Genomic DNA, 27,559 nt, shown 5'->3' with positions numbered 1-27,559 from the left:
GGACCATGCCTGGGAGAGCTCCCCGAATCCAAGCCAGAATGAACTGGGCTTGACACAGCCCAAGGGCTGGATCCCAGGGCAGCCCGCAGGGGACAGGCAGCAGGCTGGCGGGCAGAGGAGCCTCAGGGGAGGCAACGGAGGGGAGTCACTGCCTGACTGACTCAGCCAGGCCTCGCACGTGTAGTGCCCAGCAGAGGATGTTCCTTCCCTGGCTTCCTGCTGACTTCGCCACAGCGCAGGGTGCCCTGCTCCCTGCCACGCAGACACTCGCTCGCCAAGGACAGCGGGATTCCCAGCTCGCGCTCACTCAGCTCCAGCAGCGTGAATGTTGTTGTACCCGCAGTGGCTCAGGTGAGCTGCTGAGCTCACACCAAGGCATCGGGCGGCTCTTCTTAGCGCTAGCTGGGCGTTGAGCTGACATGAGTCTACCCTCCCTGGGGCTGACGCCTCCCCGCTGCAGCCTAGACGTCCCCACGGGCCCTAGCCGCCCAGCTCACAAGTGCAGAATCAGCCAGCTGCTTGTCCAGAGAGGCCTAGATGCTGTCTCAACCCCAGGGACTGGGTCCCTCCTGGCTCCGGGTGGGACGGGACCAGGTTTGTGCCCTGGGAGCACTGCTGGGGACTGTGATCACACTGGCCAGGGACCCCGGATGTGAATACACCCGCTGAGGCTGGAGGGCAGGTCACAGCCTCCCGATGGGCTCCGAGTCCTGGGCTAGGCAGCCAGAGCTTCGCAATCTGGCTTTGGGAGAACAGAGCACCCCAGGCAGGGGCGTGGGACACGGGCATGGGTAGGCATTGGTACACGCTCAGGGGAGGGGGGCATGCAGAACCTACCTGGCTGCCCTCCTTCTGCCAGAACACAGCCGGTGGCGGGTTTCCTTTGGTCTCACAGTGAAAGGTCACGGTGCGGCCCTGAGCTACAATCTGGTCCCGAGGGCGCGTCACTAATTGGGGCGGAACTGAGAACGGGTGAAAAGAAAGAGAAACAAATAGACACGGGTTGCAAAACTTTAGAAGGGGTTTTGCCCAACAGCAGGGGGTCGCCAGGCGCTGGGGCTCGGGGCGCCTGGGGCTTTTTTGCAGAAATGCTCCCCCAGGAGGTGGGGAGGGGACGCTGCATTGGCTAGCAGAACATATTTCCATAGCCCAGAGGTCTGTACATTTCTCTGAGCCTCCAGGCAGCTGACCAGGAACTGGCGCGCTGGGCCTGTCTGCAGCAAGGGAGCTCACAGCACACAGCTGTGTGGCTACAGGGACCGCAGAACAAACCCCTAATGCTGACATGCTGCACTGGGACAGAGCTGGGCTTGCAGGGCGCAGCCTAATGGGGTACCAGACATAGGTGCCAACTTCCCCATGGGTGCTCGACCCCACCTCTGCCCCCAGTCCCGCCTCCAACCCACTCCTTTCATGAGGCCCCGCCCCTGGCCTGCCCCTTCCCATGTCTGCCCCACTCCCATTCCAACCCCTTCCCCAAAGTCCCCACCCCGATTCCACCCCCTCCCTACCCCTATTCCAACTGCTTACCAAAATCCCTGCCCGGTCTCCGCCTCCTCCCCACCTCCTCCCCCTCCCTCCCGGAGCATGCTAACGCTGCCAAACAGCTGTTTGGCGGCAGCTGGGCGGGAAGCACTAGGAGGTAGACGGAGGAGCAGAGACACAGCGCACGGGGCAGGAAGGAGGTGAGATGGGGCGGGGGGTGAGGGGAGCTTGGCTGCTGGCGGGTGCTGAGCATCCACTAATTTTTCCCTGTGGGTGCTCCAGCCCCGGAGCACCCACGGAGTTGGTGCCTATGGTACCGTATCAGGACACAGCATCTATGCAGGGGTAGTGACACCGGAGCCAGTGCCCTTCCTGGAGACTGGGGCTCTGCCATGCTGCATGTCAGGCCTAAGCTAACGCCGGGGCAGCAAGCACAAGGGAGGCGCAGCAAACCATGCCAAACCAACCTCATTCCCTTCTGTGGCAGGGTCACTGGCCTGGGGGCTGCGGGGGAGCCAGAGATGAGATAGAGCGTGATTTTAGTAAAGCTTTTGACACAGTCCCGCGTGACAGTCTCATCAGCAAACTAGGGCAGTGCTCTAGAGGAATTTACTGCAAGGTGGGGGCACATCAGGTTGAGAAACCGCCCTCAAACAGTAGTTATCCATGGTCCGCTCCCAAACTGGGAGGATTTCTAATGAAGTCCCACAGGGATCAGTCCTGGGTCCGGTACTAGTCAATGTTCTCGTTCATGACTTGGCTAACAGAGAGGGGGACTCTCTCAGATGACACTACACTGAGAGGGGGTGCCAGCACTTGGGGGCACAGGATTTGAATTCAAAACGACCTGGCCAAATTGGAAAACTGGTCTGAATTCAACAAGATGAAATTCAATAAAGAGAAGAGCAAAGTACATCACCTAGGAAGGAAAATCAAACACACAGCTACATAATGGGGAATAACTGGCTAGGTGGCAGTGCTGCTGGAGAGGATCTGGGGGTTATAGTGGATCACAAATTGAATGTGAGACAACGAGATGCAGTTGTGAAAAAGGCAATACTCTGGGGTGTATTAGCAGGAGCGTTGCATGTAAGACCCAAGAGGTAATTGTCCTGTTCTACTTGGCACTGGTGAGGCCTCGGCTGGAGCACTGTGTCCAGTTCTGGGTGCCACACTTTGGAAAGATGTGGACAAACTGGAGAGAGTCCAGAGGAGAGCAACAAAAATTATCAAAGGTTTAAAAAATCTGACCTAGGAGGAAAACCTGACCTAGGAGTTAAAAAAACTGGGTGTGTTTAGTCTTGAGAAAAGAAGACTGAGAGCCTTCGTAGCGGTTAAGGCTGTTATAAGAGGACAGTGATCAATTGTTCTCCATGGCCACTGAAGGCAGGACAAGAAGCAATGGGCTTAGTCTGCAGCAAGGCAGATTTAGGTTAGATATCAGGAAAAACTTTCTAACTCTCAGGGTAGTTAAGCTCTGGAACAGGCTTCCAAGGGAGGGTGTGGAATCCCCAGCACTGGAAGTTTTTAAGATCAGGTTGGCAAACTCCCATCAGGGATGGTCTAGGGTTACTTGGTCCTACCTCAGCAAAGGGGGTGGGACTCGATGACCTCTCAAGGGTCCTGACGTTTCTATGATTCTGTGGTAACATGGCAGCCTGAGCTTGGGGAATCCAGCACAGCTGGGAAGCCCTGGGCCTTCTCCCAGGTGCCGGGGCGTCCGATGGGCTGTTTACAGAGGAGAACAGCCACAAAGATACCGCAGCCCCCCGCCTTCCGTTCCTCTGACAGAGCAGGAGTGCTGCCGGGTCCCTGGAGAGAGGCCCAGAGCTGCAGGGTGCATTGGCAGAGGCTGCCCAGTGGGACTGGGAGCTCATTCTTTCTCTGTCACCCACAGCGAAGGCCAGAAGGGGCCGCATTTTCTTCCTTCTTTTCTCTGACACTAGCACTGTCTGCCTGGGCCCAGAGAACAGGCTAAACGGGCAGCGTTGCCGAGTGTGGCATCTTGCTCGGCCCTTGTGCACGGGCAGCCCTGCCACGCCTCCCTGCAGCCCTGCTGGGACCTCACAGTGCCCAGGCTGCAGGGGACGCCGGTGATAGCACCTGCCGGCTGCCGTGGCCCTGTTCTGGAGGCAGCCAGGCAGCTCCTTTGCCTCTACTCCTGTTCCCGAGGCTGGGTCCCAGTAGGGAAGGAGCAGGAAGGAGAGAGGGCAGCAGAAGAGGGAGGGAGGCTAGTACTGGTGCCAACCAGCTTTCCCAGTTACCTCCTGCCAAGTCTCCAGAACAGCCAGCCCCGAGCTGCCCCCAAGATACCCCAGTACCCATTGACCCCAGACACCCAGTGACTCCCTTCAGCATCCACTCATCCTCCTACGTCCCCAGCACCCATCCACTCACTTAGCGAACCACCAACCCCCCCAGGCCTCACCAACCCCAACCATAGCTTCCACGTGTTCAATAGCTCCGTGTCCCGCCCCCTGCTGCTGCTTGGGGCAGAGTGGGAGAACTGGCAACACTTTCATCCATAAGAAACATCACACACAGAGCTGCACAAAAGGCAGACGCTATGAAAGGCAGCAGCACGTTAATCAAGAGAGTGGAAGCGGAACAGAGGGGCTGGTTTCCTACTCAGACTGTAAAACCCTTTGGATGTAGGGTTTTTACGGTAACACATTTAACTCCAATGTCTAATTAACAGTCTGGATAAAGGAAGCCTGTGCTAATGGTTCCACATCATTTCCCCTTCCATTCAGCTGCAAGAGCTCCCAGTAAACATTCTCTAGACAGACCTCTCCAGCCAGGGCAGACTTGACTTTTCTCATATTTGTAGGGGAAAAAACCCAGAACTCCATGTCTTCCATCAGGAAGAAGCAAGAACAGGCCTGCGACTAGACCCGTCCCCTAAAGGGAAACAGCCCAGCCCAGGGCACCCTGCACTAATCCCAGCTCTGGCTCTGCGAGCCACGTTCTGCACAGGAAGAACGTCGCTAACACTGGGAACAATTCTTTTTTCCTGTTGTGAAATCCTCCTCGTAGGTCCCAGGTCCGTGAAAGCTTATGTCTGTGCTGGGAGCCCCCAGCCTGGCTAGTGGGACATTCTGGATTTAAATCCTTGAACATCTCGCTGAGCATCCTGGTCAATAATCTGACTAACTCGAGGTTAAAAACACTGGGGGGATGCAGAATACCCCAACCCACGGGCAAAGCTGCCCCATTTGAACCGCCAGAGCCTTGGCCAAGATCAGCCCAGTATTTGGACTCTACACTCAGCCAGATTCTGACACCCTCGCTCAGCTGAGTGGCACCTTGCCCCAAAGCGACCTCCCGGGTGTGAGATCAGCAAGGTCAGTTGTGGAATAAGGTGCTACTCAATGGAGGTTTTTGTAGCAGCCTCATCTCCATAGTACCTCTACTGATGAGCAGAGGATCAGAATCTGGCCCTCTGACATTTCTAGTGCACACACAGACAGACAGAGAGACAGAGACACCCCTCTCCCGCCTTGGGCTGAGACATAAGTTCCCTCAAAGCCGCACAGCAATGCAGCAGGCTATCAAGGGCCACGCAGACAGGGTGAGGCGCCTCTCCCCCGGCCCTGGGCTGCTGCAGTGATAGAGGGCTGGGGGGAGTCCTCTCTCTCTGTCGCAGCCCCAGGGCAGCCTGCACCCCAAACCCCTTATCCCTGCCCCTACCCCAGAGCCTTCACCCCTAGCTGGAGCCCTCACCTCCTGCACTCCAACCCTCTGCCCCAGCTCTGAGCCCCCTCCCACACCCCAACCCCCTCATCCCCGGCCCAACCCCAGAGCCTTCACCCCTAGCTGGAGCCCTCACCTCCTGCACTCCAACCCTCTGCCCCAGCTCTGAGCCCCGTCCCACACACCAACCCCCTCATCCCGGGCCCAACCCCAGAGCCCTCAGCCCCAGCCAGAGCCCTAACCCCACCCCCACCAACCCCTGAGCCCCTCCTGTACCCGAACCCTCGGCCCCACCCCCACCACACATCACCTCCATATTGGTGTGCATAAAAAAATACATTCTGCACCTGGATGTAAAAAATTAGGGGGACATTGGCTGAGACTGAGCATGGAAAACACCAGCCCCAAAGGAATCTGTTTGAGAAAGTAGCTACTCTACAACCTAGCCCGCTCCCCAAATAAAATATTGTCCCAGCTCCTGGCACCCGTGAGAAGCAATAGATACTCACTAGCTGGCTCCAGCTGGATACTGAGCCATTCCCTTTGTTAGCAACCATCCACCACAGCCCCCTTAACACAACTGTCCACTCCAAATGCGCAGCGTCCAGCACCCGCTTGGCCTTCCCGGCAGTCAGGACCCAGCGCCTCAGCAGCCGAGTGGGGTGCGCCGTGCGGGCGGGGGAGAGACCGACCGGTGGGCGGTGGAAGTGAAACCACAGCTGTGAGTGGCAGTGCTTGGGTTTTTCCGGGCTTGCAGCGGTCTGCAGGACTACAGGAGCCGGGGATCTCCCTGAGCAGACTAGCGCGGAGCCCTGGGTGCCCGCCTGTGTCCCGTGAAGGAAGCGGTGTGACTCGGTGTGGTGCATGTGGCCTGCAGTAGCACAGGGGACTTATACTCTTCTCTGGCTGGCACACCTGCTTCCTAGAGGGGACAATTCTAAACCAGCCGCCCCCAGCGAGGTATTTACAAGGGGAGAGATAAGAGGGAGCCAGGCAAGGCTGGTGGTGGGACTCTCCTGAATAGAGCCATAACGCTCAGGGGAAGGTGCATTGATGTGCCTCCTGATAACCTCCGGGCTCTCAGAGCAGGATTTGGAGATGGAAGGAGGAAGAGGGAGGAGGGACAGAGAAGAAAAGGAGCAAAGTCTCCTAAATCAGCCCCCGTCCCATAAATAACTAACCCTCCCCCATCCACCGCTGGCTGTTCAAAGCCTTTTCTTTCCTCTCAATGGAAGACAAATGACATCAGGTTTTACAAATGCTAATTGCCCGTCTTATCTCCCCTCTGCCCGCCCCTTCCCCCTCCCTCCAGGAGCAGGGAGACAATGCAGAGCTGTAAAGTCTTTATGGGGCACCGGGCGCTATCACATAGAGCTTCAGGTGTGCCATTGTCAGGCTGATCCCTGCAGGCACCGCTTTGATGAAGTTATGGATTGCTAGGTACCCCCATGCTAATGCGACCCCCCCCCACAAAGCTGCTAGCTCTCCCCAGCTGAATTTCCATGGCAGGAAAAGAAAAACCTGGGGCTGTTTAATTGTTATTGATCTGCATGTGGGACGGACCAGGGGTTGTGCGGCCCAGACCGGGGCAAATCCAGAGCAGGGCCCAGTGCTCTGCACCAATGGCTCTGCTCACTTACACCAGCTGAGGCTCTGGCTCCCATCACAAAGTCTGTTTAGTGCAGTAAGTCCCCAGAGCCGAGTTCCCAGAGCCATCCCCACACAGGACAGGGAGGTGGCACGTGCCAGGAACCCGCAGGCCCGGCTTGGCTTGGGAAGCAGATCTGCAGCTGGAGGCGTAACCAAGCCCTGAGGAAGCCAATGCTGCCCCCTCCCCTTTGCCTGGAGGGCAGGCTGCCCCTGGTCCAGAGCAGTGGGATGCACCTTGTATGCTCTTGTGGGAGGCTCATTGGAAAGGGAGCTCAGCTGGCTCTGCCCAGTGCTTGGATTCAAATCCTGCGACCTGTGACCTCTCCCAGCAACAGCCTGTGTCTGTGCAACCACCTGCTCCACAATCACATCTCAATGGCCGTGGCTGGAAGGGAGGGGGCAGCAGCAGCGGTGCCGGAGAAGCCTCTTCACAAAGTACCCCTCCCCCCCGGGCTTCAAAGGGGCCAGGCGCCCGCCTGGAGCAGGGCCGGTGGAGACTGATTCAGGAAATCCACCCCCATGTTCTGCTCCTGCTCCACTTCAAAGGCCAGGAGGAAACGAGGCCGAATGACGTGGGTGCCCCAGGAAGCCCTGAACGGGCGCTGCTGATAATGGGCACGGGCAGATCGGAGGGGGCAGATCAGAGGCAGGAAACTGACTGGAGTTGGGGGCTGCCCAGCGGGCTGAGCAAAGGGAGCCAGGCTCTGCATTGGCCCCATCACTAGCTCACCGTCGTGCCCTCATTTTCGCCACTACAAGGAAAGCCATTTTGTCAAGGGCTGCCCCAATACACACCTGACGGGCTGAAGCCAACCGCACCCTGCCCAGAGCCTGCTCCCAGCACCCTCTGGCTGCATCAGCCGCAGGGCCAGGCCTAGTTACTGCTGTAATGTGAGCGATGGGGGCGGGGGGGTGTCCTGTGGCTCTGACTTAATGCACTCCAGATAGTCGCTATTCCATGGGGCTGACACGTGGCTCGTCCACATGCTGGAGACGGGGGAGGGACACTGCGGATTCGAACACTGCACAGCGGTTCTGTGGCCAGAGGGCAATCACAGGGCCACAGAGTGGGCTAGTGTTAATTAACTCCCAAGCTCCATGCTGGAACCCAGTGGCTTTTCAGCTGAGAGAGAGAGAGAGAGGGAGGGAGGGAGGTGTCCATGGTGGGAGAGACCTGATCAGATTCACTAGCCAAATGCTCTGCAGCCAGTTGAAGGCCAGCTGGGTTCCCACTGCAGGCTGCTCTGAATTCCCTCTTCTCCCAGAAAGGAGAGCTGGAAAAGCCCTTGTAGGCCAGCCAGGCCCATTGCTGGGAGCCAGGGTTGGGTGTCCCCGCCGGGAGGTTTTAGCGTGCTCGCCGATGCTCGAACACAGGCAGCTGGCAGAGCGCCGCAGCCTGTGGAGAGCGGGCACAGAGCCTCCTGCATAGATCGTCTCCCACTATGGCCTCATGAGCCCACAGGAATGTCACATGCACAGCCCGGCCCCGCCCCGCCCCGCATGCCCCAGGGTATGAGATGAAATGGATACTCACGGAATGGGCTCACTGGAACAGAGAACACAGAGAAACAGGCGTGAGATGAGCAGGGTCCAGCGAAGCCGGGGGAGCGTTACGGTGACAGTACGCACGAGGGGCCGAGAAGCAGAGTGAATCTGTGCCACCGCGTTCGGCTCTGCCGAGTGCCGGGCCCACTCGGCCTCCCAGTGACTGAGCCTGCTGTGTGCCAGCAGCATGGAACAGACGGATCGTGCGAGGAGGGGGCCTGCCTACATGGCCAGGCTGAATCGCCTTCCCAGGGACTAACCTCGGCCCAGCCAGTCGGTACCAAGGCTGTGGCTAGCTGGGCCCAGTTGCTGGTGCTGAATTGTAACCAGAGGGGATCGACCGAGACTGGTCTGGCTCAGCAAGGGACCCTGGCCCATCTCCCTCCATCCCGCCAGCCCCTAGCACTGGAAATGATTCACATCTAACACCCCGGCCGCGCTAAGTGCCCGACTAGTGTCAGCCGCCTCTGAGGAGCACTCGGGCCCTGGGCTGGGATCTCCCCATTCCTGGGTGCTGAGAAAACGGGGCTGCTCATCTCCTCCTCGACTCCGTATGTCCCACCACCAGCAGCCCCCATCACTGCCTGGCCCCCTGAGCGACCCCTTACCATGGACGCTGAGCGAGCCGGAGGCCTCCGACTTGCCCACGCTGTTCTCTGCCACGCAAGTGTAGGTGCCCTCGTCCTCAGCGCTGACCCGGCTGATCCGCAAGGTGTTGTCATTCTGGATCTCTGCCCTGGGATTGACAGAAACAAATGCTGTGAGAGCCCGGCCTGGCGCCAGCACCGGTGCCCAGGGTGCCAGTGCCACGTTGGTGCCAGTGTTGCACCCGGAGACCATTCCCACCCGGCCCACCCTGGGGGAGAAATGCTGCCTGGCATTTCCTTGGTCAGGGCCCAGCTTCATGCCTCCAGACCCATCTAGGTAAGCGGGAGGGTGTTGGGGGCTAGCAATCCTCTCTGGGTAGGTGGGGATTTCCACTATGAGTCCTGTCCTGGGACCACATTCACTCCAGGAGTCAGACTGAACGGCTCTAACGGGGCAAGCGAACCCCTCATGAGCCAGGCAGTCCAGGCTTGTCTGGTGAGAAAGCTGTCAGACCCTGCGTGGACGCTCTGATTCTGGGTAGGAACAGGGTTCACTAAACTAGAATAAGCTGCTCAGACCGGAACCCACGTATCCACCCGGGTTAAAGTCACCCTTGTGTTCACCTGGTGCATGTCTCATGCAGAGCAGCCCTGGGGTGTCCACACACAACGCAGAACTGGTTTAGCTACGTCGTTTAGCATCTCAGCCCTAGCTCTCCTGTGCAGCTGTGTGCGTGGAGCAAGCCGGGAGCGCACAGGCAGCCCAGCCCTGCCTGGCCTGGAACATTCCTGCTGCACCCCATCCCAGGAAAGGGCCTCGCCTCTCATCTCTTACCTGCCCCGCGGCAGCTCCCCTTCCTCCTTGCGCCAGCGGGATGTCGGCACTGGGTCCCCCTGCACCTCACAGTGGAAATCCACACTGTCGTCAGCGAGCACCACCTGGTTGATGGGCCTGCGGATGAACGTGGGGCGCTCTGCCAAGACAGGCCAGCAAGGCAGCGTCAGGACTGAACGCAGGAGCCATACGGCCCACACCAAGCGCAGAGACCCCACAGAGCTGCCGCCCCGCAGCCTCCGACCCCTGCACGGGCAGTGGTGCCAGACTCAGAGGATGCACACAGAAAATGTCGGAGAAGCCGGCCCCATGGGATCGGAGCCTCCTTCTGCTGGTCAGACGGGCACACGCAGCCTCACTCCTGCTCCCTGGGGGCTCATGCAGCCTCACCCCCTGCTCCCTGGGGGCTCACGCAGCCTCACCCCCTGCTCCCTGGGGGCTCACGCAACCTCACTCCTGCTTCCTGGGGGCACACGCAACCTCACTCCTGCTCCCTGGGGCACACGCAGCCTCACCCCCTGCTCCCTGGGGGCGCACGCAGCCTCACCCCCTGCTCCCTGGGGGCTCACGCAGCCTCACCCCCTGCTCCCTGGGGGCTCACGCAGCCTCACCCCCTGCTCCCTGGGGGCTCACGCAGCCTCACCCCCTGCTCCCTGGGGGCACACGCAGCCTCACCCCCTGCTCCCTGGGGGCGCACGCAGCCTCACCCCCTGCTCCCTGGGGGCTCACGCAGCCTCACCCCCTGCCCCCTGGGGGCTCACGCAGCCTCACCCCTGCTCCTGGGGGCACACGCAGCCTCACCCCTGCCCCTGGGGCACCCGCAGCCTCACCCCCTGCTCCCTGGGGGCTCACGCAGCCTCACCCCCTGCTCCCTGGGGGCACACGCAGCCTCACCCCCTGCCCCCTGGGGGCACACGCAGCCTCACCCCCTGCTCCCTGGGGGCACACGCAGCCTCACCTCCTGCTCCCTGGGGGCTCACGCAGCCTCACCCCCTGCTCCCTGGGGGCTCACGCAGCCTCACTCCCTCCTCCTGGGGGCTCATGCAGCCTCACCCCCTGCTCCTGGGGGCTCTGCCCCCCCAGTGGCTGCTGGAAGGCTGATGGGCCTGGAGCTCAGAGGGCTCTAGTCACACAGTGGGTCTAGCAATGAGAGGACAAGCGCCTCCTCCATCAGGCTCTGCCTCCCGGCATAGGCGCCGACTCCGTGAGTGCTCCGGGGCTGGAGCACCCACAGGGAAAAATTGGTGGGTGCTCTATCCACCGGCAGCCAAGCTCTCCGCCCCGCCCCAGCTCACCTCCGCCTCCTCCCCTGAGCACGCCACGTCCCTGCTTCTCCTCCCAGAGCTTGCCACCATGAAACAGCTGTTTCGCAGCATAACAAGCTGTGGGAGGGAGGGGAGAGGAGCGGGAATGCGGAGCGCTCAGGAGAGGAGATGGGGAAGAGGAGGGGCTAGGGCGGGGATTTGGGGAAGGAGTCCAATAGGGGCAGGGAGAGGGCGGAGTTGGGGCGGGGACTTTGGGGAAGGAGTTGGAATGGGGGCGGGTCAGGGGCGGAGTTGGGGCGGGGATTTGGGGAAGGAGTTGGAATGGGGGCGGGTCAGGGGCGGAGCTGGGGCAAGGCCGGGGGCAGAGAGGGGGTCGAGCACCCACTGGCACCAGGAGAAGTTGGTGCCCACGTCTCCCAGTACGTACCCAGCCGGCGTGGTCCAGCCCTGCCCACGGAGTTTGGCCTCTGTAGCCCCACCCACTTGCCCTGTAGGAACTGGCTGGGGCCGCAGGGTTATTAGTCCCCATTATGCAGCTGCCTGTCCAGTTCACAGCTGCCAACCAGCAGCTCTAGAGCTGCAGAAATCAGCGCGTGGAAATCGCGTGGGATGCTGCTGTGCTAGCAATGTGCAGGGCTGTGGCCTGGCCAGCCCGGCCGACACAGAGAGGTCCCACCGCCTTCCACCCAGCGGATGGGATGGAGCAATGGAAGGAAGAGGGAGAAACATCTCAGCACCCAAGACTGGCAACAACATAGGCAGGAACTGGTTTCCCACTCGGGCTCCAGCCAGGGCTGCTCAGAAAAACACCTTGCCTCATTTATGGCTTCTTTGGCCAGAGCAGTAAACCATTTCCAGCTCCCAGCACGGCACCTCTGCCTCCCGAGGCACAGGGTTCCCAGGCAGGGCTGCTCTCCTGGGCTCCCCTGAAATCCATGGGAGTTAGGCACCTAAGTACCTTTGCGGATCTGGGACCAGGAGCCTGTTTGGGACTAGGCGAGTAGCAGAGAATGGCAGGGCTAGGAAAGGGCCAAGCAGGGATGGGATCTCGAATAGTCCCGAGCTCTGAGCTACATCAGGCTGCTGGGGCCAGGGCTGCTATTTGCAGAAGCCAAGTCCCTGGATCTAGCTGGCTGGTGGGTTCTGGCTGGGATCTGCAGGAGGCAATCAGGGCCTGGAGAAGGGGATGGTCGTTAATGGCCATTCAGTCCCCTCCAGCAATGGAAACACAGAAGGCTCCTTGGCGTGACTGACGATGGAGAGGGAGTGACTCAGTGGTGCTGCTCTGGGCTGGAGATTCCTGGGGGCAGCTTGCAAATGTTCCCACATAGATCCTGTTTGTGAGTTTAGGGTGTTTGATTAATAACGTCTGGCACCCCGGGTGGCCCTAACCACGTACAGACAGCATGGCCGCCATGCAGCCACTTCTGGGGCGGAGCGCAGCCTTCAGTCCCAGCTTGCAGCAGCAGGGAAGCTGCCATTGGGGGCCGCACACTGGGCCAGACCCAGCCAGACCGGCTTGCACCTAGGGGGAAAGGCTGCTGAGATGTAGTCTGGGTATTCCCAGCCTGATGCCTGGCCACTCAGCTCCGGTGCCTTGGTTACGGGGCACGTCTCGAAGCGCTTAGCTCAGCAGCCAGGCTTGGTGCTGTGCAGGGGAACAGCCATGGAGCCGAGCTCCGTGACACCCAGCCACCCACCCTGGCCAGCCCCGCCCCACCCCGGCCCCAGGTACTACGCACCAAACACCACCAGCTCGGCCGGCTCGCTGTCCCGCTCCCCCACCATGTTGGTAGCCACACAGACGTACATGCCAGCGTCGCTCTTCCTGGTGTTGGACATCATCAGCTTCCCCCCCCGGATCTGCACCAAAGAGGAGGAGCTCAGAGTAGCTGAGTCACACGCTGTCCCCATGTCACCCCGCAGGACAGATGCTCCCACGGACCCCTCCCTGCATGCCACCCCCGCCCCCGTGGCACAGACACACCTACATTAGCTCCTGCACCCTGCAGGACAGACGTTCCCACGGCCCCTTCCCTGCATTCCACCCTGCTCCCATGGGACAGACACCACCATTAGTTCCCCCACCCCACAGGACAGATGTTCCCATAGCCCCCTCGCTGCACGCTACCCCAACACCCTCCAGGACATATTCCCCCAGCATGCCCTACGCCGTCTACACCTTGGGACAGATCATAGAATCATAGAATACCTGGGTTGGAAGGGACCTCAGGAGGTCATCTAGTCCAATCCCCTGCTCAAAGCAGGACTAATCTCCAGACAGTTTTTTACCCCAGATCCCTAAGAGGCCCCCTCAAGGATTGAACTCACAACCATGGGTTTAGCAGGCCAATACTCAAACCACTGAGCTATCCCTCCCCGCAAACACCCAATCCCGCTGCTCGCCCCCTCCCCGCCCGGCCCCGTGGGATGGGCGAGGCCTCACCGTGATGCGCTCGTCTTTATCGCTGATGCGGATGCTGTTCTTCTTCCAGGAGATGGTGGGCTCGGGGTGCCCCCGGGGCGGTATGCACTCCATCACGGCCGGCTCGCCTGCCGCCACCACCACGTCACTGGGGGCCTGCCGGAAGTCATCGCGCAGAACTGCAAATGGAACGGCAAGCACGTGAGCCAAGGCTCCCGGGCAAGGTGCCACACGGGCAGCAAAGAGGCAGAAAGCTGCAGGTACCCTCCAGAAACAACCATGGCCATGGATGCTCTGCCTCCCCCACCCTCCTCTCCACCTGCCTCGCTGTCCTGTCACCAGCCAGTGCCCGTGGGAGCAGAGAGCCCAGTGTGAAGACAGCCCTGCAGGGAGCCATGTCCCCGTGGCCGGTGTGTCCAACCCCAAGCCCAATCCCAGCAGGAGGCGCGGCCTGGCTCGCTTTGCCAGCATGCCCAAATCTGCGTGTGTGACCTGCGGCAAGCAGGGGCAGTCTCCTCATACAAGGCAGAGCCAGCCGGGCAGCGAACGCCACAAGAGGGGGAATCAAATCCCACGGCTAGGTTCCCAGGACTGGAGCCTTCCACAGGAGTCAGGAGGGGCAGGAAATGTCCTGTTGTGAGTGAGGGCTGATCCCCACCGGGTCTGGAGGGAAGCACCCCCCCACACAAGTGCCCAGAGCAAGCTGGGGACGCTCTGCCTGCCTGAAGCCTCAGGTACACTTTGGGATGGGGGCTGTTAGAATCATAAAATCATAGAATATTAGGGTTGGAAGAGACCTCAGGAGGTCATCTAGTCCATCCCCCTGCTCAAAGCAGGACCAACCCCAACTAAATCATCCCAGCCAGGGCTTTGTCAAGCCTGACCTTAAAAACCTCTAAGGAAGGAGATTCCACCACCTCCCTAGGGAACCCATTCCAGTGCTTCACCACCCTCCTAGTGAAATAGTGTTTCCTAATATCCAACCTAGACCTCCCCCACTGCAGCTTGAGACCATTCTCCTTGTTCTGTCATCTGCCACCACTGAGAACAGCCGAGCTCCATCCTCTTTGGACCCCCCCCCCCTTCAGGTAGTTGAAGGCTGCTAGGGGGTGGGAAGGAGTGCAGTGCAGTGCAGTGGCTATTCTCCAGGACTCTCACTCACTCCAAAGCCGTCAGAAACCCCAGCTCGTCCCCGCTGTGCCCCCGACCAGAGGCTCCAGCCAGAGCTCCAGTGACTCAGAGCTCCCCCAGGTCACTGCTCCTGCTCAACACACAGAACTTGCCATTGCAGACAAGGCAGGAGAGTCCTCCATGTGCCCCAGCCCTCCTGCTGCTGCCCTGCCTCCTGCCCACCCCCCAGCATCTCTGAATTATCTCTGACCTCCTGCACATCGCAGGCCACAGAGCCTCGCCCGCCCACTGCTGGAATAGACCCCTCACCTCTGGCTGAGTTACTGACATCCTCAAATCATGATTTAAAGACTCCCAGTTACAGAGAATCCACCAATTACTGTGCTGCAGCAGCACTCGTTCTCCTGCTCCAGGCAGCTCTCCAATCACCCAGCGCTGGCCAGAATAACCCAGCGTTTTATAACCGTTACGGAAAAGTGTCAGGCCTTTAATGCACAACTGGCTGTGGGGCCGTTTACTGCTCCTTTGCTTGTCAAACGCACCTGCGCTGCCACTGCAGCAAGAACAACAATTCATTCGCTGCATTTACAAGCCGGCCGCTCACCCTGGGGACTCGTGCAGTAGCCGGTTAGCACTCAGAGCAGCAGGAGGCACAAAGGACACCACAGGGAGGCCACAGCCAGAGGGGAGGCCCCAGGGAGCTGGGGGACAAAGCATCACCCCAGCGCATCCAGCCATTGGCCCCCGGAGACTCAGCTGGGGGCACCGTTGGGATTTTCATACAAAGCTCGACCAACGAGGGGGCTAGTCTGGGTAGGCCAATGCCCCGGAGCTCCATTCGCGGTGGGTCCAATGGACGGTGGGTGTCTGAAGCCACTTCAGCTTTCTTTGTACTGGTGGCTGCTGGGGCAGGCCCTGGCACCTCCTGAGCTTCCGCTGTGGCCAAGGGGCTGCGTCTCCCGTGGTGACACCCCCAGACTCAGGCTGGCCCCGTGCTCCCCGAGCTGAGAGTCTGGGCCCTGCGCCATGGCTAGAGCGGGACCCGGAGCCCACAGACCAGCTGCTCTGTACAGGGAGAACCAGAGCTCGGGGGAGCAGAGCGGAGGTCCCTGCAGCCAGCCCACTAGCCAGGTTCATTGGCCTGGGGTGAAGGGTTCTCAGGCCTCCCCCAAGCCCCCGGCAAGGCTTGAGCGTACCATGGCTGTTTTTTCTGAATGAAGCGAAGGTGGCCTTGGCTCCTCCTCCACTCCCTGACACCGTGTCCCCTGGGTACAGGACATCTGTGGGATGGGGAGACCCTGACCTGCATGGATGTGCTGGGCCTGCACAGCCCGGGGGTAGACTCTGCGAGGGTGCCCAGCAGCTACCACACAGACCAGACGGCAGATGAATGCGCACGCACAGGGGTCTTGTATGCCCTGGGCCAACCAGGGGCTCCGCACCAGGACGCGTGACTCCCAGACGCCAGCAGCCCTCATTGGCCTGTCACCAGGCTGTGACTCTGGGGCCAATGCCCCCCGGGGATGCAGCATCACAGCTCTGTGGCGTGGGATGCTACCTTGGGGCACATGAGGATGGGGGCGGGGGGAATTCACAGGAGAACTGGATGCCTGTCGGCTGCACGGGGTGGGAGAGGAGCCCACAACAAGTCCTGGCCATTTGCAGAGGTGTGGCATGGTCACACCCTTTCAGAGTTCCCCCCAGGGCAGGGGAGCAATGGGGCTTTCCCAGCAAAGCAGGGCAGAACGGGGCACTGCCCTTAGCTCCCCCTGCCTGGGACAATGCAAACTGGCCTCCTGGACAGTGGAATACTGACTGGGAGGCTGAGACTCTCCTTGACATGATGAGTGTGTGATGTATAAAGCACAAGGCCATCCATCGGTATCAGGGCCTCTGACCCAAGCAGGACAGGCCCTGGGTGTCATCAAACCCTGACATTTCAGGCAGTGGGAGCCAACTTATAAAGGGCCCAGAAAAAGCCCTGGTAACTACTCGGGTGTGCAAAGGGGCCCTGCAGACCCAGCTGGAATCCAAAGGGAGCATAGCAGGGAAGGCTCTTTGGGTGCTCTGTGAATGGGGAACCGATCCTGCACGAGGAGACTGAAAGAGTGGGGCTGGGTTAGCTTAGCAAATGCAGGCTGCAAAGGGATCGGATTGCTCTGGGTGAAGACATGGGGCAGGCGGGGACACACCAGAGACGGAGAAGAGCTAATGGACGTGAAAGGGCACAAGAACTAATGGGGATAAACTGGCCAGGAATAATCTAGGCTGGAAATTAGAAGCTGGTTTCTCGCCGCCAGAGGAGAGAGGTTCTGGAACTGCCTCCCAAAAGGAGCAGCGGCGGCGAAAAAGGTGGCTGGGCTTCAGCTGGAGCTGGGTCAGTTCATGACCAGGATTGGATGTCAGGGCTGCCTGTGGTAGCAGGGTGTGGACTCGAGGATGCAGCAGGTCCCTTCCCACCCTGTGTAACTCCCCTGTAAACGGGGAGGCCTGGGCATGTCTGACAGTGGCATTCCCAGGGTCTCACTGCAGCTGTGGAACCCGAATGCTCATGAGCTACATCCAGATGTGGGTTCCCTCAAGCGCCAGGCTCTTTGGTTTTCTAAGGGATTCTCCGTGCCAGTCAGATGGGTGTGGTGCTGATAGGCAAAGGATAGGCATGTCCAACCCCGGCTCTCAGGGCAAACCCAGCCAAGCACAGAGGCGAGGTCAGTTTCTGCCAGGGCCAGGGCGATTGTCCAAGCCATGCAGAATTCCTCTCTGCATCCCCTCTGATGGATCATAGAATCTCAGGGTTGGAAGGGACCTCAGGAGGTCATCTAGTCCAACCCCCTGCTCAAAGCAGGACCAACCCCCACTAAATCATCCCAGTCAGAGCTTTGTCAAGCTGGGCCTTAAAAACCTCTCAGGATGGAGATTCCACCACCTCCCTAGGTAACCCATTGCAGTGCTTCACCACCCTCCTAGTGAAATAGTGTTTCCTAATATCCAACCTAGACCTCCCCCACTGCAACTTGAGACCATTACTCTGCCACCTGGTACCACTGAGAACAGCCAAGCTCCATCCTCTTTGGAACCCCCCTTCAGGTAGCTGAAGGCTGCTATTAAATCCTCTCTCACTCTTCTCTTCTGCAGACAAATAACCCCAGTTCCCTCAGCCTCTCCTCATAAGTCATGTGCCCCAGCCCCCTAATCATTTTTGTTGCCATTTGCTGGACTCTCTCCAATTTGTCCACATCCCTTCTGTAGTGGGGGGACCAAAACTGGATGCAATACTCCAGGTGTGGCCTCACCAGCGCCAAATAGAGGGGAATAATCACTTCCCTCAATCTGCTGGCAATGCTCCTACTAATGCAGCCCAATATGGCGTTAGCCTTCTTGGCAACAAGGGCACACTGCTGACTCATATCCAGCTTCTTGTCCACTGTAATCCCCAGGTCCTTTTCTGCAGAACTGCTGCTTAGCCAGTCAGTCAGTCCCCAGCCTGTAGCGGTGCATGGGATTCTTCCATCCTAAGTGCAGGACTCTGCACTTGTCCTTGTTGAACCTCATCAGATGTCTTTTGGCCCAATTCTCCAATTTGTCTAGGTCCCTCTGAACCCTATCCTTACTCTCCAGCGTATCTACCACTCCCCCAGCTTAATATCATCTGCAAACTTGCTGAGGTGAGCCCCAGGGTGCCAAGGGAATGCAATGTTGCCAGGTTCCTTGAAGCTCCTGGTGGCTGAATGGAGACGCAGCACTTTCCAGATGTGAACAGCTTCTCAATAAGCCATTTAACTTCGTGGGAGTAATACACCATAAATATTTGTATTCAAGGGTAATACACTCAAATAATCCTGCCAGTAATGAGCAATAAAACATGGGTATATTGCTTATTAAGTATTTATGTACCTAATCCAGGAGCGTTTCCAGGCTGGCTGCTTTCCAAGAGTCTCACACCCAGGAACACAGCAAGGGCGCAAAACAAAGGGTCCATCTGCTCTTCGGACGACTGAGCATTCTCCACTAACCCTAACTGCAACTAGCACATCCCCAGCTGCACGGGGTCTAACCTCACGGGCCGCGGTAGGCAGGGGAGCAAGGGCGGAGTCCCTGCCCGGGAGGGGAGGCCCCTTGCTCAGAGGAAAGTGGCAATGGCTCGCCCAGCTCCAGTGGAGGTTCTCCTCAGTAATTATTTCTCTGCTGGAGCTTTTCTAAATATAGCAGAAGGGCTGAGCCCTGCTCTCCTTTCTCCTACTATAATGAATAAATACAGAAAGATGCAATTAGCTGGCAGTAACCCTGATAATCTAGATCAATGGCTGCTGTGTCCTTAATGAAGTGTTAAATTGAGTCTGTCTCCTTACCCCCTGACTCCCCCGCAGGCTGCTTCAGTGATGGATTTGTGGCTTCCCCTGGCTGGGCTCAGATCAGTCACGGAGAGTCATGAGCCCTGGCTAGCGCTGAGGAAAGAGAAACGGCCCATCTGGGTGACTCCTTGCCACATCACAGCTACACCCAGCCAAGAGCTGGCCACTGTCCGATGCCAGCCCTGCCATCACCGCCCTATAGGCTTTTATAGTTCTTGTGCCAAAACAGAGGCACCCTCAGGCACACGTTCCAACATCCCCACCCATCCTCATCCCTCTGTCCTGCCAGGGAGTCACCTTCTGTCTGAGAACCCTTGAACCTGTGAAACCCACGTTAATGCTACCTGGAGCCAGCCCCACTCCCTCCCCCAACTCCTCTGAGAGACACCCCCTCCCAGCTCCACTGACCTCAAACAGCTTCACGCTTCATTACCCAACACCCTCCTCTAGTGCAGACACTCCAACCAGGCTGCCTCTCAGCAGCTTCTCTGGAGGCCAGAGACTACCAGCGTTGTCAGTGTCTTCTGGGGCCTCGTCCCGTGGATCCATTAATCGCCTTTGTGGCCCTGCGCCGTGCTCACCCACCGCCCATGTTTCCTGCTCCCAAGGAGGGGATCTGTTTCGGACACTGCACACCTCATGCCAGCTACACAGAGCCCTCTGATATGGGACTTCTACAAGCCCCTCTCATGGGGGCATGCTGCTCTCTAACCTCCTGTGGACAAGAGCTGTGGGAGTGCAGCGGGGGGCAGGAAGCCTTCAGCTGTACTCCCAGCTCTGCAGCTACCCACCCACCAGCTCCACACATCCCCTGGGGCTACAGGACCAAGCCCAGAGCAAAATGGTGCTTTTCGCTGTCTCCCACTGGGCTGAGGGCCCCGAATCTGCACACGCCGGACTGCCCTCTTCCCAGCCCGAGATGGGGCACAGCTCAACAGTGGGGGTGGCAGGAGATATTGGCAGGGCTAGGAGGGAGAGCGAGGCTGGGTATTGTCCCTGCCAGTCTCCATCTGACTGCCCTTCCCAAAAGCCAGAGACCCCACAGTCCCCACACAGTCACTGCCCTCGGAGTTACCCCCAGACATGCCAAGGCAGGTATATCCAAACTATAACGTCTCAGGAAAAACTCCCTAACTGTAAGCAGAGTAGGACAATGGAACAGACACCTAGGGGGTCATGGAAGCTCCTTCACTGGAGGTTGTCAAAAGGAGGCTGGATGACCGTCTGCTTGGATAGGTTAGACACGACAAATCCTGCAGCTTGGCAGGGGGTTAGACTAGATGACCCTTGCGGTCCCTTTTAACCCTATGGGTCTATGATATTACCCCTGAATCCGACCAGCTTCTCAATGTCTCACTGAAGGCAAAGAACTAGCTGAGGGTCATGATTACTGCAAGATGTTTGTACGGGAAATAGCGTCAGCGATGTAAAATGTCAAAAATTGGGTTTCAAAACTGTGGAAGTGAAACTTGTCGCCTGAGGTGAGGCAGGTCTCCGGGCTCACTCCATCAACACTAAGAAAAGGGGACATCTGTGGAGACATCTACTTTTACTGTCAGGACCAGGTGCAGGCGGGAGGATTTACACAAACAAAAGAAGGCCCCAAGACACGTCTCTGCCTATGGGACCCCCTGGAGTAAGAGATAATGGTCTGAAACTGTTACTCCTGAGGGCATTCTGTGCCAAAAAAAAATAAAATTCTGCACACAATATTTTAAAATTCTGCAAATTTTATTTGTCAAATAAATGTGGAGGCTCCAGCATGGCAGTGGGGAGCACAGGCCACACACAGGTGGAAGATCACTGTGCAGCTCCCCACACTGAGACATGGACTCAGCGATAAGGCTGCACCCAACCCTGACACAGCGCAAGGACAAGGCCTGCCCCAGAAACACCCCAGGGTCCTACCCCTCCGTGCCAGGTGTGGGAGGAAGGCTCAGTAAGGCAGGATCCAAGTGTGGAGGGGCTTAGTATGGGGGATCCAGGTGTGGGTTGAGAGGGTTCTGTGTGTGGGTGTAACGCTGACAGACCCCAGTCATCTCTCTCTCTCTCTCCCCCCCCCCCACCCCCATGGGCCAGAACACCACACCCAGGAGGTGTGGGAGTTACATAGGGAGCTCAGCGGGGGATCCGGGTGCGGAGGGGATCTGGATGCACAGGAGCTTGATGGGGGGTTCTGGGTGCAATGGTAATGCGTCTCTGCAGGGGGGTCCAGGTGAAAGTGGTTGGGGCTCAGTGTGGGGGGACAGAGCTCAAAGCAGCGGGGTCTGGGTGTGGGGGGCTCGGTGGGGGGGTCCAGATGCTGGGGGAGTGGGGCTTAGTGGGGTGGGTATCCAGGTGCAACTGGTTGGGGTTTGGTGGGGTGGGGATCTGGGTGCAGGCGCCTTGTCAGGATGGTCCAGGTGTGGGGGAAGTGGGGCTCATTGGACGGGGCTTCTGAGTGCAGAGGAGTGAGGCTCAGTGGAACGTCCTGGGTATGAGGTGGTGGGTTGGATGGATGGGGGAGCAGCTCTCTGCACAGGGATCCCTCCCCCTGCAGCTGAGGATTGATGAGTGCAGGAAGCGCGGGGGGAGGAGTTTGAAGAGCTTCCTGCAGCTGGGGGAGAAATCTGGGGGTGGGTCTGACCTGGCCCAGGATGCCGTGCAGGGAAAGAGGAAGTCCCATCCTCCCCAGTCCAGCCTGGACTAACAGCTGAACTCGGCACAGGGTGGGGGCTACCAGCCGGGTCTTCCCTAGTCCTGCCTCACAGTGATTTACCTCTCTGCCGGCTATTCTGGGCACCTGAAACGTACTGCTGGGGAGGGTCACATGACCACTGTTGTGGCTTCCCTTTGCTTCCCCATCAGAAAGATCGAAAACAAAGGGTAAGAATAAATGGTCAGTTTTTCAGACTGGAGAGAGGTAACTAGTGGTGTCCCCTAAGGGTCCGTACTGGGCCCCGTCCTATTCAACATATTCATAAATGATCTGGAAAAAGGGGGTAAACAGTGAGGTGGCAAAATTTGCAGATGATACAAAACTACTCAAGATAGTTAAGTCCCAGGCAGACTGCGAAGAGCTACAAAAGGATCTCTCAAAACTGGGTGACTGGGCAACAAAATGGCAGATGAAATTCAATGTTGAGAAATGCAAAGTAATGCACATTGGAAAACATAATCCCAACTGTACATACACAATGAGGGGGTCTAAATTAGCTGTTACCACTCAAGAAAGAGATCTTGGAGTTATTGTGGACAGTTCTCTGAAATCATCCACTCAGTGTGCTGCGCAAAAAAAGCGAACAGAATGTTGGGCATCATTTAAGAAATGGATGGATAATAAAACAGAAAATATCATATTGCTTCTATGTAAATCCACGGTACATCCACATCTTGAATACTGCGTGCAAACGTGGTCGCCTCGTCTCAAGAAAGATATATTGGAATTGGAAAAGGTTCAGAAAAGGGCAACAAAAATGATTAGGGGTATGGAACAGCTGCCATATGAGGAGAGATTAATAAGACTGGGACTTTTCAGCTTGGACAAGAGACAACTAAGGGGGCATATGATCAAAGTCTATAAAATCATGACTGGTGTGGAGAAAGTAAATAAGGAAGTGTTATTGACTCCTTCTAACACAAGAACTAGGGGTCACCAAATGAAATTGATAGGCGGCAGATTTAAAATAAACAAAAGGAAGTATTTCTTCACACCACACACAGTCAACCTGTGGAACTCCTTGCCAGAAGATGCTGTGAAGGCCAAGGGTATAACAGGGTTCAAAAAAGAGCTAGATAAATTCATGGAGGATAGGACCATCAATGGCCATTAGCCAAGATGGACGGGGATGGTGTCCCTAGCCTCTGTTTGCCAGAAGCTGGGAATGGGTGACAGAGGATGAATCTCTTGATGATTACCTGTTCTGTTCATTCCCTCTGGGGCACCCGGCATTGGCTACTGTCAGAAGACAGGATACTGGGCTAGTATCTGACCTTTGGTCTGACCCAGTATAGACGTTCTTATGTTCACATGCAGCGCCAAACACGCAAAACCTGGCCCATTGCCTCCCCACACACAGCTCCAGACATGTGCACAGCTGGGTCCATCATCTCCAGCAAGCCCACTTAGTAACTGAAAAATTCAAGGGATAATTGGGAGGAAATCCGCTTATTTTAATCAAACTGGAAGAAATCCCCAGTCTCCTACTAACAGCAGGAATCACTCAGGGCTGGATGGCCTCATGTAGATAAGCAAGTTCTGGATGGGGATGGGTTAGTGTGACATTCCCGTGGGCACGTGCATGCACGAAGGGTGTGGATACACACTGACTCCTCCTCCTCTTTTGCTTCTCATCCCAGTGCCAGGGCAAGGAAAAGCAGCGGCACATTCTCCACCTTCACCCTCCCACTCCCTGCATTGTCTCGGATCAAACTCCCAGCCAGCCTGTGGCTGCCTCTCACCATGTAGGGCACTGCCAGGCACCGCGAGCCTCAGGAACATGTTAGAGCACTTGTTCTGCGTGCCGTGTCCTCACAAGCTGCCTCCCTGAGAGCTCTGCTGCCATTTGTGCCGCAGTGAGCGCCAGCTGAATTATTCAGCTTCAAAGCAATAAACACAGTTGCTTTATGACAGTTCAGCCTTCCCAGTCAGCTTCTAATTGTTCATTACACCGAATTCCAGCCCCTCTCCAGGGCTGTGTCACCACGCTGTCAGCGAGGGAGAGAGCCCCTCAGAGATGATTAATGCCAACGCTCCCTGTGCTTAATGCATCAAAGACTGCGGCAGAATTTGCAGAACATGACAGAGAAGCAGGACTGTCGGGCTCCCCCAGCCACCGGCCGGGAGGCACCCAGCTCAGGCTCAGCACAGGAGGCAGCGAGAGGAGATGGTCTGTTGGGAGAGGAGAAGATCTGGGCTTGCAAAGGCAAAGGCCACTGTCGAGGAGGAGAAGTGAGCGAGGGACATGGACAGGACCTAGGTTACCTAGGGAGCTGGTGGAATCTCCTTCCTTAGAGGTTTTTAAGGCCCAGCTTGACAAAGCCCAGGCTGGGATGATTTAGTTGGGGATTGGTCCTGCTTTGAGCAGGGGGTTGGACTAGATGACCTCCTGAGGTCCCTTCCAACCCTCATATTCTATGACCTAGCACCAGGCATCTTCCCAGGATAGATGAGGTCCACATGGCCACCACACACATCCCATGCACAGGTCAAATGACAGCAGGAGCAACACGGGAGCTTCCCAACCCCCTCAGGGAGGGGCAGAACCCGGATCCCTGCGTTCCAATGCAGCCAGGTCCCTGGCAGTAACACCTGGGCTCTGCAGACAGCCCCCCGGGAGCTTTCAGGGACACGTTTTGGGGACAGTCCCCACTGTGAGCTGGGGGTGTAATTCCCAGCTCAAGGAGACACTTGCACTCACTTGGAGGGAGCTAGTGTGCTAAAAGCAGAGCATAGCAACAGGTAAGCATGTGGGGCGGCTGGCCCCTCCGGCCACTCGCTGCCATGGCCACATGCTCTGTTTAGCATGCCAGCTCCAGCACAGTGATGACAGGTGTGTGGTGGCGAGCTGGGAACGGCCCCTCCTGCTGGAAGTGTAGATGTCACCTTTGTCAGGGCCCTCATTGTAAACGCGCTGGGCAGCATAGACCTCATAAAGCACCAGGGCAGCCCTGGCGAGGGAAGATGTCACCTGCTACATCACCAACCAGGGCCACCCAGAGGGGGGGGCAAGTGGGGCAATTTGCCCCAGGCCCCGGGCCCTGCAGGGGCCCCCATGAGAGTTTTTTGGGGCCCCTGGAGCGGGGTCTTTCACTCGCTCTGGGTGCCCCGGAAAACTCTCGCAGGGCCCGGGCCCCCGGAGTTTCTTCGCTCCTGGTCTTCGCTGGCGGGGGGTCCTTCCTCTCCGGGATAGAAGGACCCCCCCCCCCCGCCACTGAATTACAGCCGAAGCGGGACCCGCCGCCGGAGTGCAGCCGGGTCTTCGGCGGTAATTCGGCGGCGGGGGGGGGGGTGGTCCTTCCATTCCCGGACCTGCCGCCGAAGTGCCCGGAAGACCCGCGGTGGGGGCTGCACTTCGGCAGCGGGTCCCGCTTTGGCGGTAATTCCCACGGTCCCCGCCGTGGGTCTTTGGGGCACTTTGGCGGCGGATCCCGGAACGGAAGGACCTAGGGGTTACGGTGGACGAAAAGCTGAATATGAGTCAACAGTGTGCCCTTGTTGCCAAGAAGGCTAATGGCATTTTGGGTTGTATAAGTAGAGGCATTTCCAGCAGATCGAGGGATGTGATCATTCCCCTCTATTCAGCACTGGTGAGGCCTCATCTGGAGTACTGTGTCCAGTTTTGGACCCCACACTACAAGAAGGATGTGGATACATTGGAGAGAGTCCAGCGGAGGGCAACAAAAATGATTAGGGGGCTGGAGCACATGACTTATGAGGAGAGGCTGAGGGAACTGGGATTGTTTAGCCTGCAGAAGAGAAGAATGAGGGGGGATTTGATAGCTGCTTTCAACTACCTGAAAGGGGGTTCCAAAGAGGATGGATCTAGACTGTTCTCAGTGGTAGAAGATGACAGAACAAGGAGTAATGGTCTCAAGTTGCAGAGGGGGAGGTTTAGGTTGGACATTAGGAAAAACTTTTTCACTAGTAGGGTGGTGAAGAACTGGAATGGGTTACCTAGGGTGGTGGTGGAATCTCCTTCCTTAGAGGTTTTTAAGGTCAGGCTTGACAAAGCCCTGGCTGGGATGATTTAGTTGGGTTTGGTCCTGCTTTGAGCAGGGGGTTGACCTCCTGAGGTCCTTTCCAACCCTGAGATTCTATGATTCTATGACCCCCTGCCACTGACTTACCGCTGAAGCGGGGCCCCCCGCCGCCGAAGACCCCGGGCCCCCGGAATCCTCTGGGCGGCCCTGTCACCAACTCCACTCCCTCCCTGCTCCTTGGAGCCTCCCCAGGCAGAAACGGAGCCAGCCCAAACCTGTTTGCCTGTGAAGTCCTTCAGTATCACCGCAGAGCGCCTGCCAGGGGGCTAGGCGGGGGGGCTGCTCAGATAGGAGGGGCCAGGCCAGGGCTGGCCTTTGTTCAGAGTTCAATTTTCCCTGATTAGCAGAACTAAACGCTACACAATCCTGTTTTTCTCCATAATTGCAGGGTGCTGGGAGGAAGGCTCCCTCCGTAATGGGGATCATTATGCAACATGCTAATCATCTTTCTTAATGAGGTCCGGGTGTCATTAGCATGAGTTGCTTAATTGGCTGTGCAAATTGAAGGCATCTTGCCACTGGAGAGAAGGGGACAGCGTTCGTGGGCAGGTGCAGGCAGCTGCGTGTCCTGTGCTGCTTGGGCAGGGAGCTTCCCTGAGCATCCCCCAGGAGAGGGGAGGCCGGCTCAGCGCAGCATGGCCGGGTCGCTCGTTGGGTTCAATCTGCCCTTGTGTAATTGAATTGTGAGATCCTGACGGAGCGGCCACTTGACCTTTCAGTCAATAATTCCTTCTGTCCCACGTCGGAGCGGGGGGAGGGGGGCGCCTACTGCCCGGAATTATTCCAATCACACACGCTCAGCAGCATCGCTCGCCCGCAGACGGCACAACCGCTGCGGAGCGAAAGGGACCCTGAGATTAATGGGGGCGGGGAGGGCTGGCGTGAACTCCAGGGAAAGGAGTGAGGAATGGGAACTCTGAATCCCTGGGCTCCAATCAGCTTTCCACCACGGGCAGGGATTGGTAGCAATCCACGTTTGCCAGAGTCTTACACCTTTCATTGCCAGGGCTAGCACATCAGCCACCTCTAGGGTGCCACGCAGCAGCCTGAAATGCAGCCACCTCTAGGGTGCCACGCAGCAGCTGTTTACCAGCGCACAGCATCGCTACACAGCAGAGAGCTAGGAGCACTATATCCGGCAGAAAGCACAGGGGGGATTACACAGAGGCAGAAATGAAGCACACAACAGAGGCAGCCAGGACGCCAGTGGTGATGGGTGTTTTCCTATGAAAGTGCTCTGGGGGGGTTATGACCCCCTAGCACAATGCCTCTCCGCACGATGTGGCAGCTGGTCAACATGGATGGAGTGAGCAGAGCTATCCAGGCCCTGAGTAGGCTGGGCTCCAGTTTGCTAGGGAGAGCACGGCCCCAGCTCCAGGCAGGGATCACACCCTGTCCCATGAGTGCTCAACAGGGCTGATGGGAATGGCTGTTTCTGCTATGGGACTTTTCAAGGACGCACTTTTCCCCAGGCCCCCAGCCAAACGTGCTGGGATTTCACCCTTCGACACGAGGGGCTGCTGTGCGTTCTCAGGGGCTGCCTTGCCTGCTCCCACCCAGAGGCCAGACCAGAACCCACTCCCCAAGGCCTCTGCGCTGGTCACCGTGTCCACCAGGGCCACCCAGAGGGAGGCGAAAGTAGAGCAATTTTCCCCAGGCCCCGCAGGGCCCCTGCGAGCCCTGGCCCGGCAGGGGTCTGGGTCTTCGGCGGCAGGGGGCCCTTCAGTCGCTCCAGGTCTTTGGCAGCATTTCGGCGGTGGGGGGCCCTTCAGTGCTGCCGAAGACACAGAGCAACTGAAGGGCCCCCCGCTGCCGAAATGCCGTCAAAGACCCGTACCGTCTCCGGGTGA

The 27,559-nt window shown here is 58.0% G+C and overlaps 1 protein-coding gene across 3 annotated transcripts in view; it reads right to left on the bottom strand.

The window, feature by feature from the left end:
- The window catches only part of LOC120375836 (roundabout homolog 3-like), a 130,665-nt gene that overhangs the window by 37,935 nt on the left and 65,171 nt on the right, over nt 1–27,559 (bottom strand). For 2 of the 3 annotated variants that reach the window (XM_039496796.1, XM_039496794.1), the window contains exons 3-8: nt 13,507–13,664; nt 12,803–12,923; nt 9,796–9,934; nt 8,982–9,109; nt 8,363–8,374; nt 838–962 (exon numbers count right to left, since the gene is read on the bottom strand). In XM_039496796.1, coding sequence (XP_039352730.1) covers nt 838–962; nt 8,363–8,374; nt 8,982–9,109; nt 9,796–9,934; nt 12,803–12,923; nt 13,507–13,664 — 683 coding nt within the window. The remainder of the gene's footprint in view (nt 1–837; nt 963–8,362; nt 8,375–8,981; nt 9,110–9,795; nt 9,935–12,802; nt 12,924–13,506; nt 13,665–27,559) is intronic. The other variant, XM_039496795.1, reaches the window with a different exon arrangement.

This window comes from Mauremys reevesii, linkage group 12 (genome assembly GCF_016161935.1).
Source record: "Mauremys reevesii isolate NIE-2019 linkage group 12, ASM1616193v1, whole genome shotgun sequence".
NCBI lineage: Eukaryota > Metazoa > Chordata > Testudines > Geoemydidae > Mauremys > Mauremys reevesii.
Note: the sequence above shows the minus strand (reverse complement) of the source record. Positions and strands in the feature narration are given on the sequence as shown.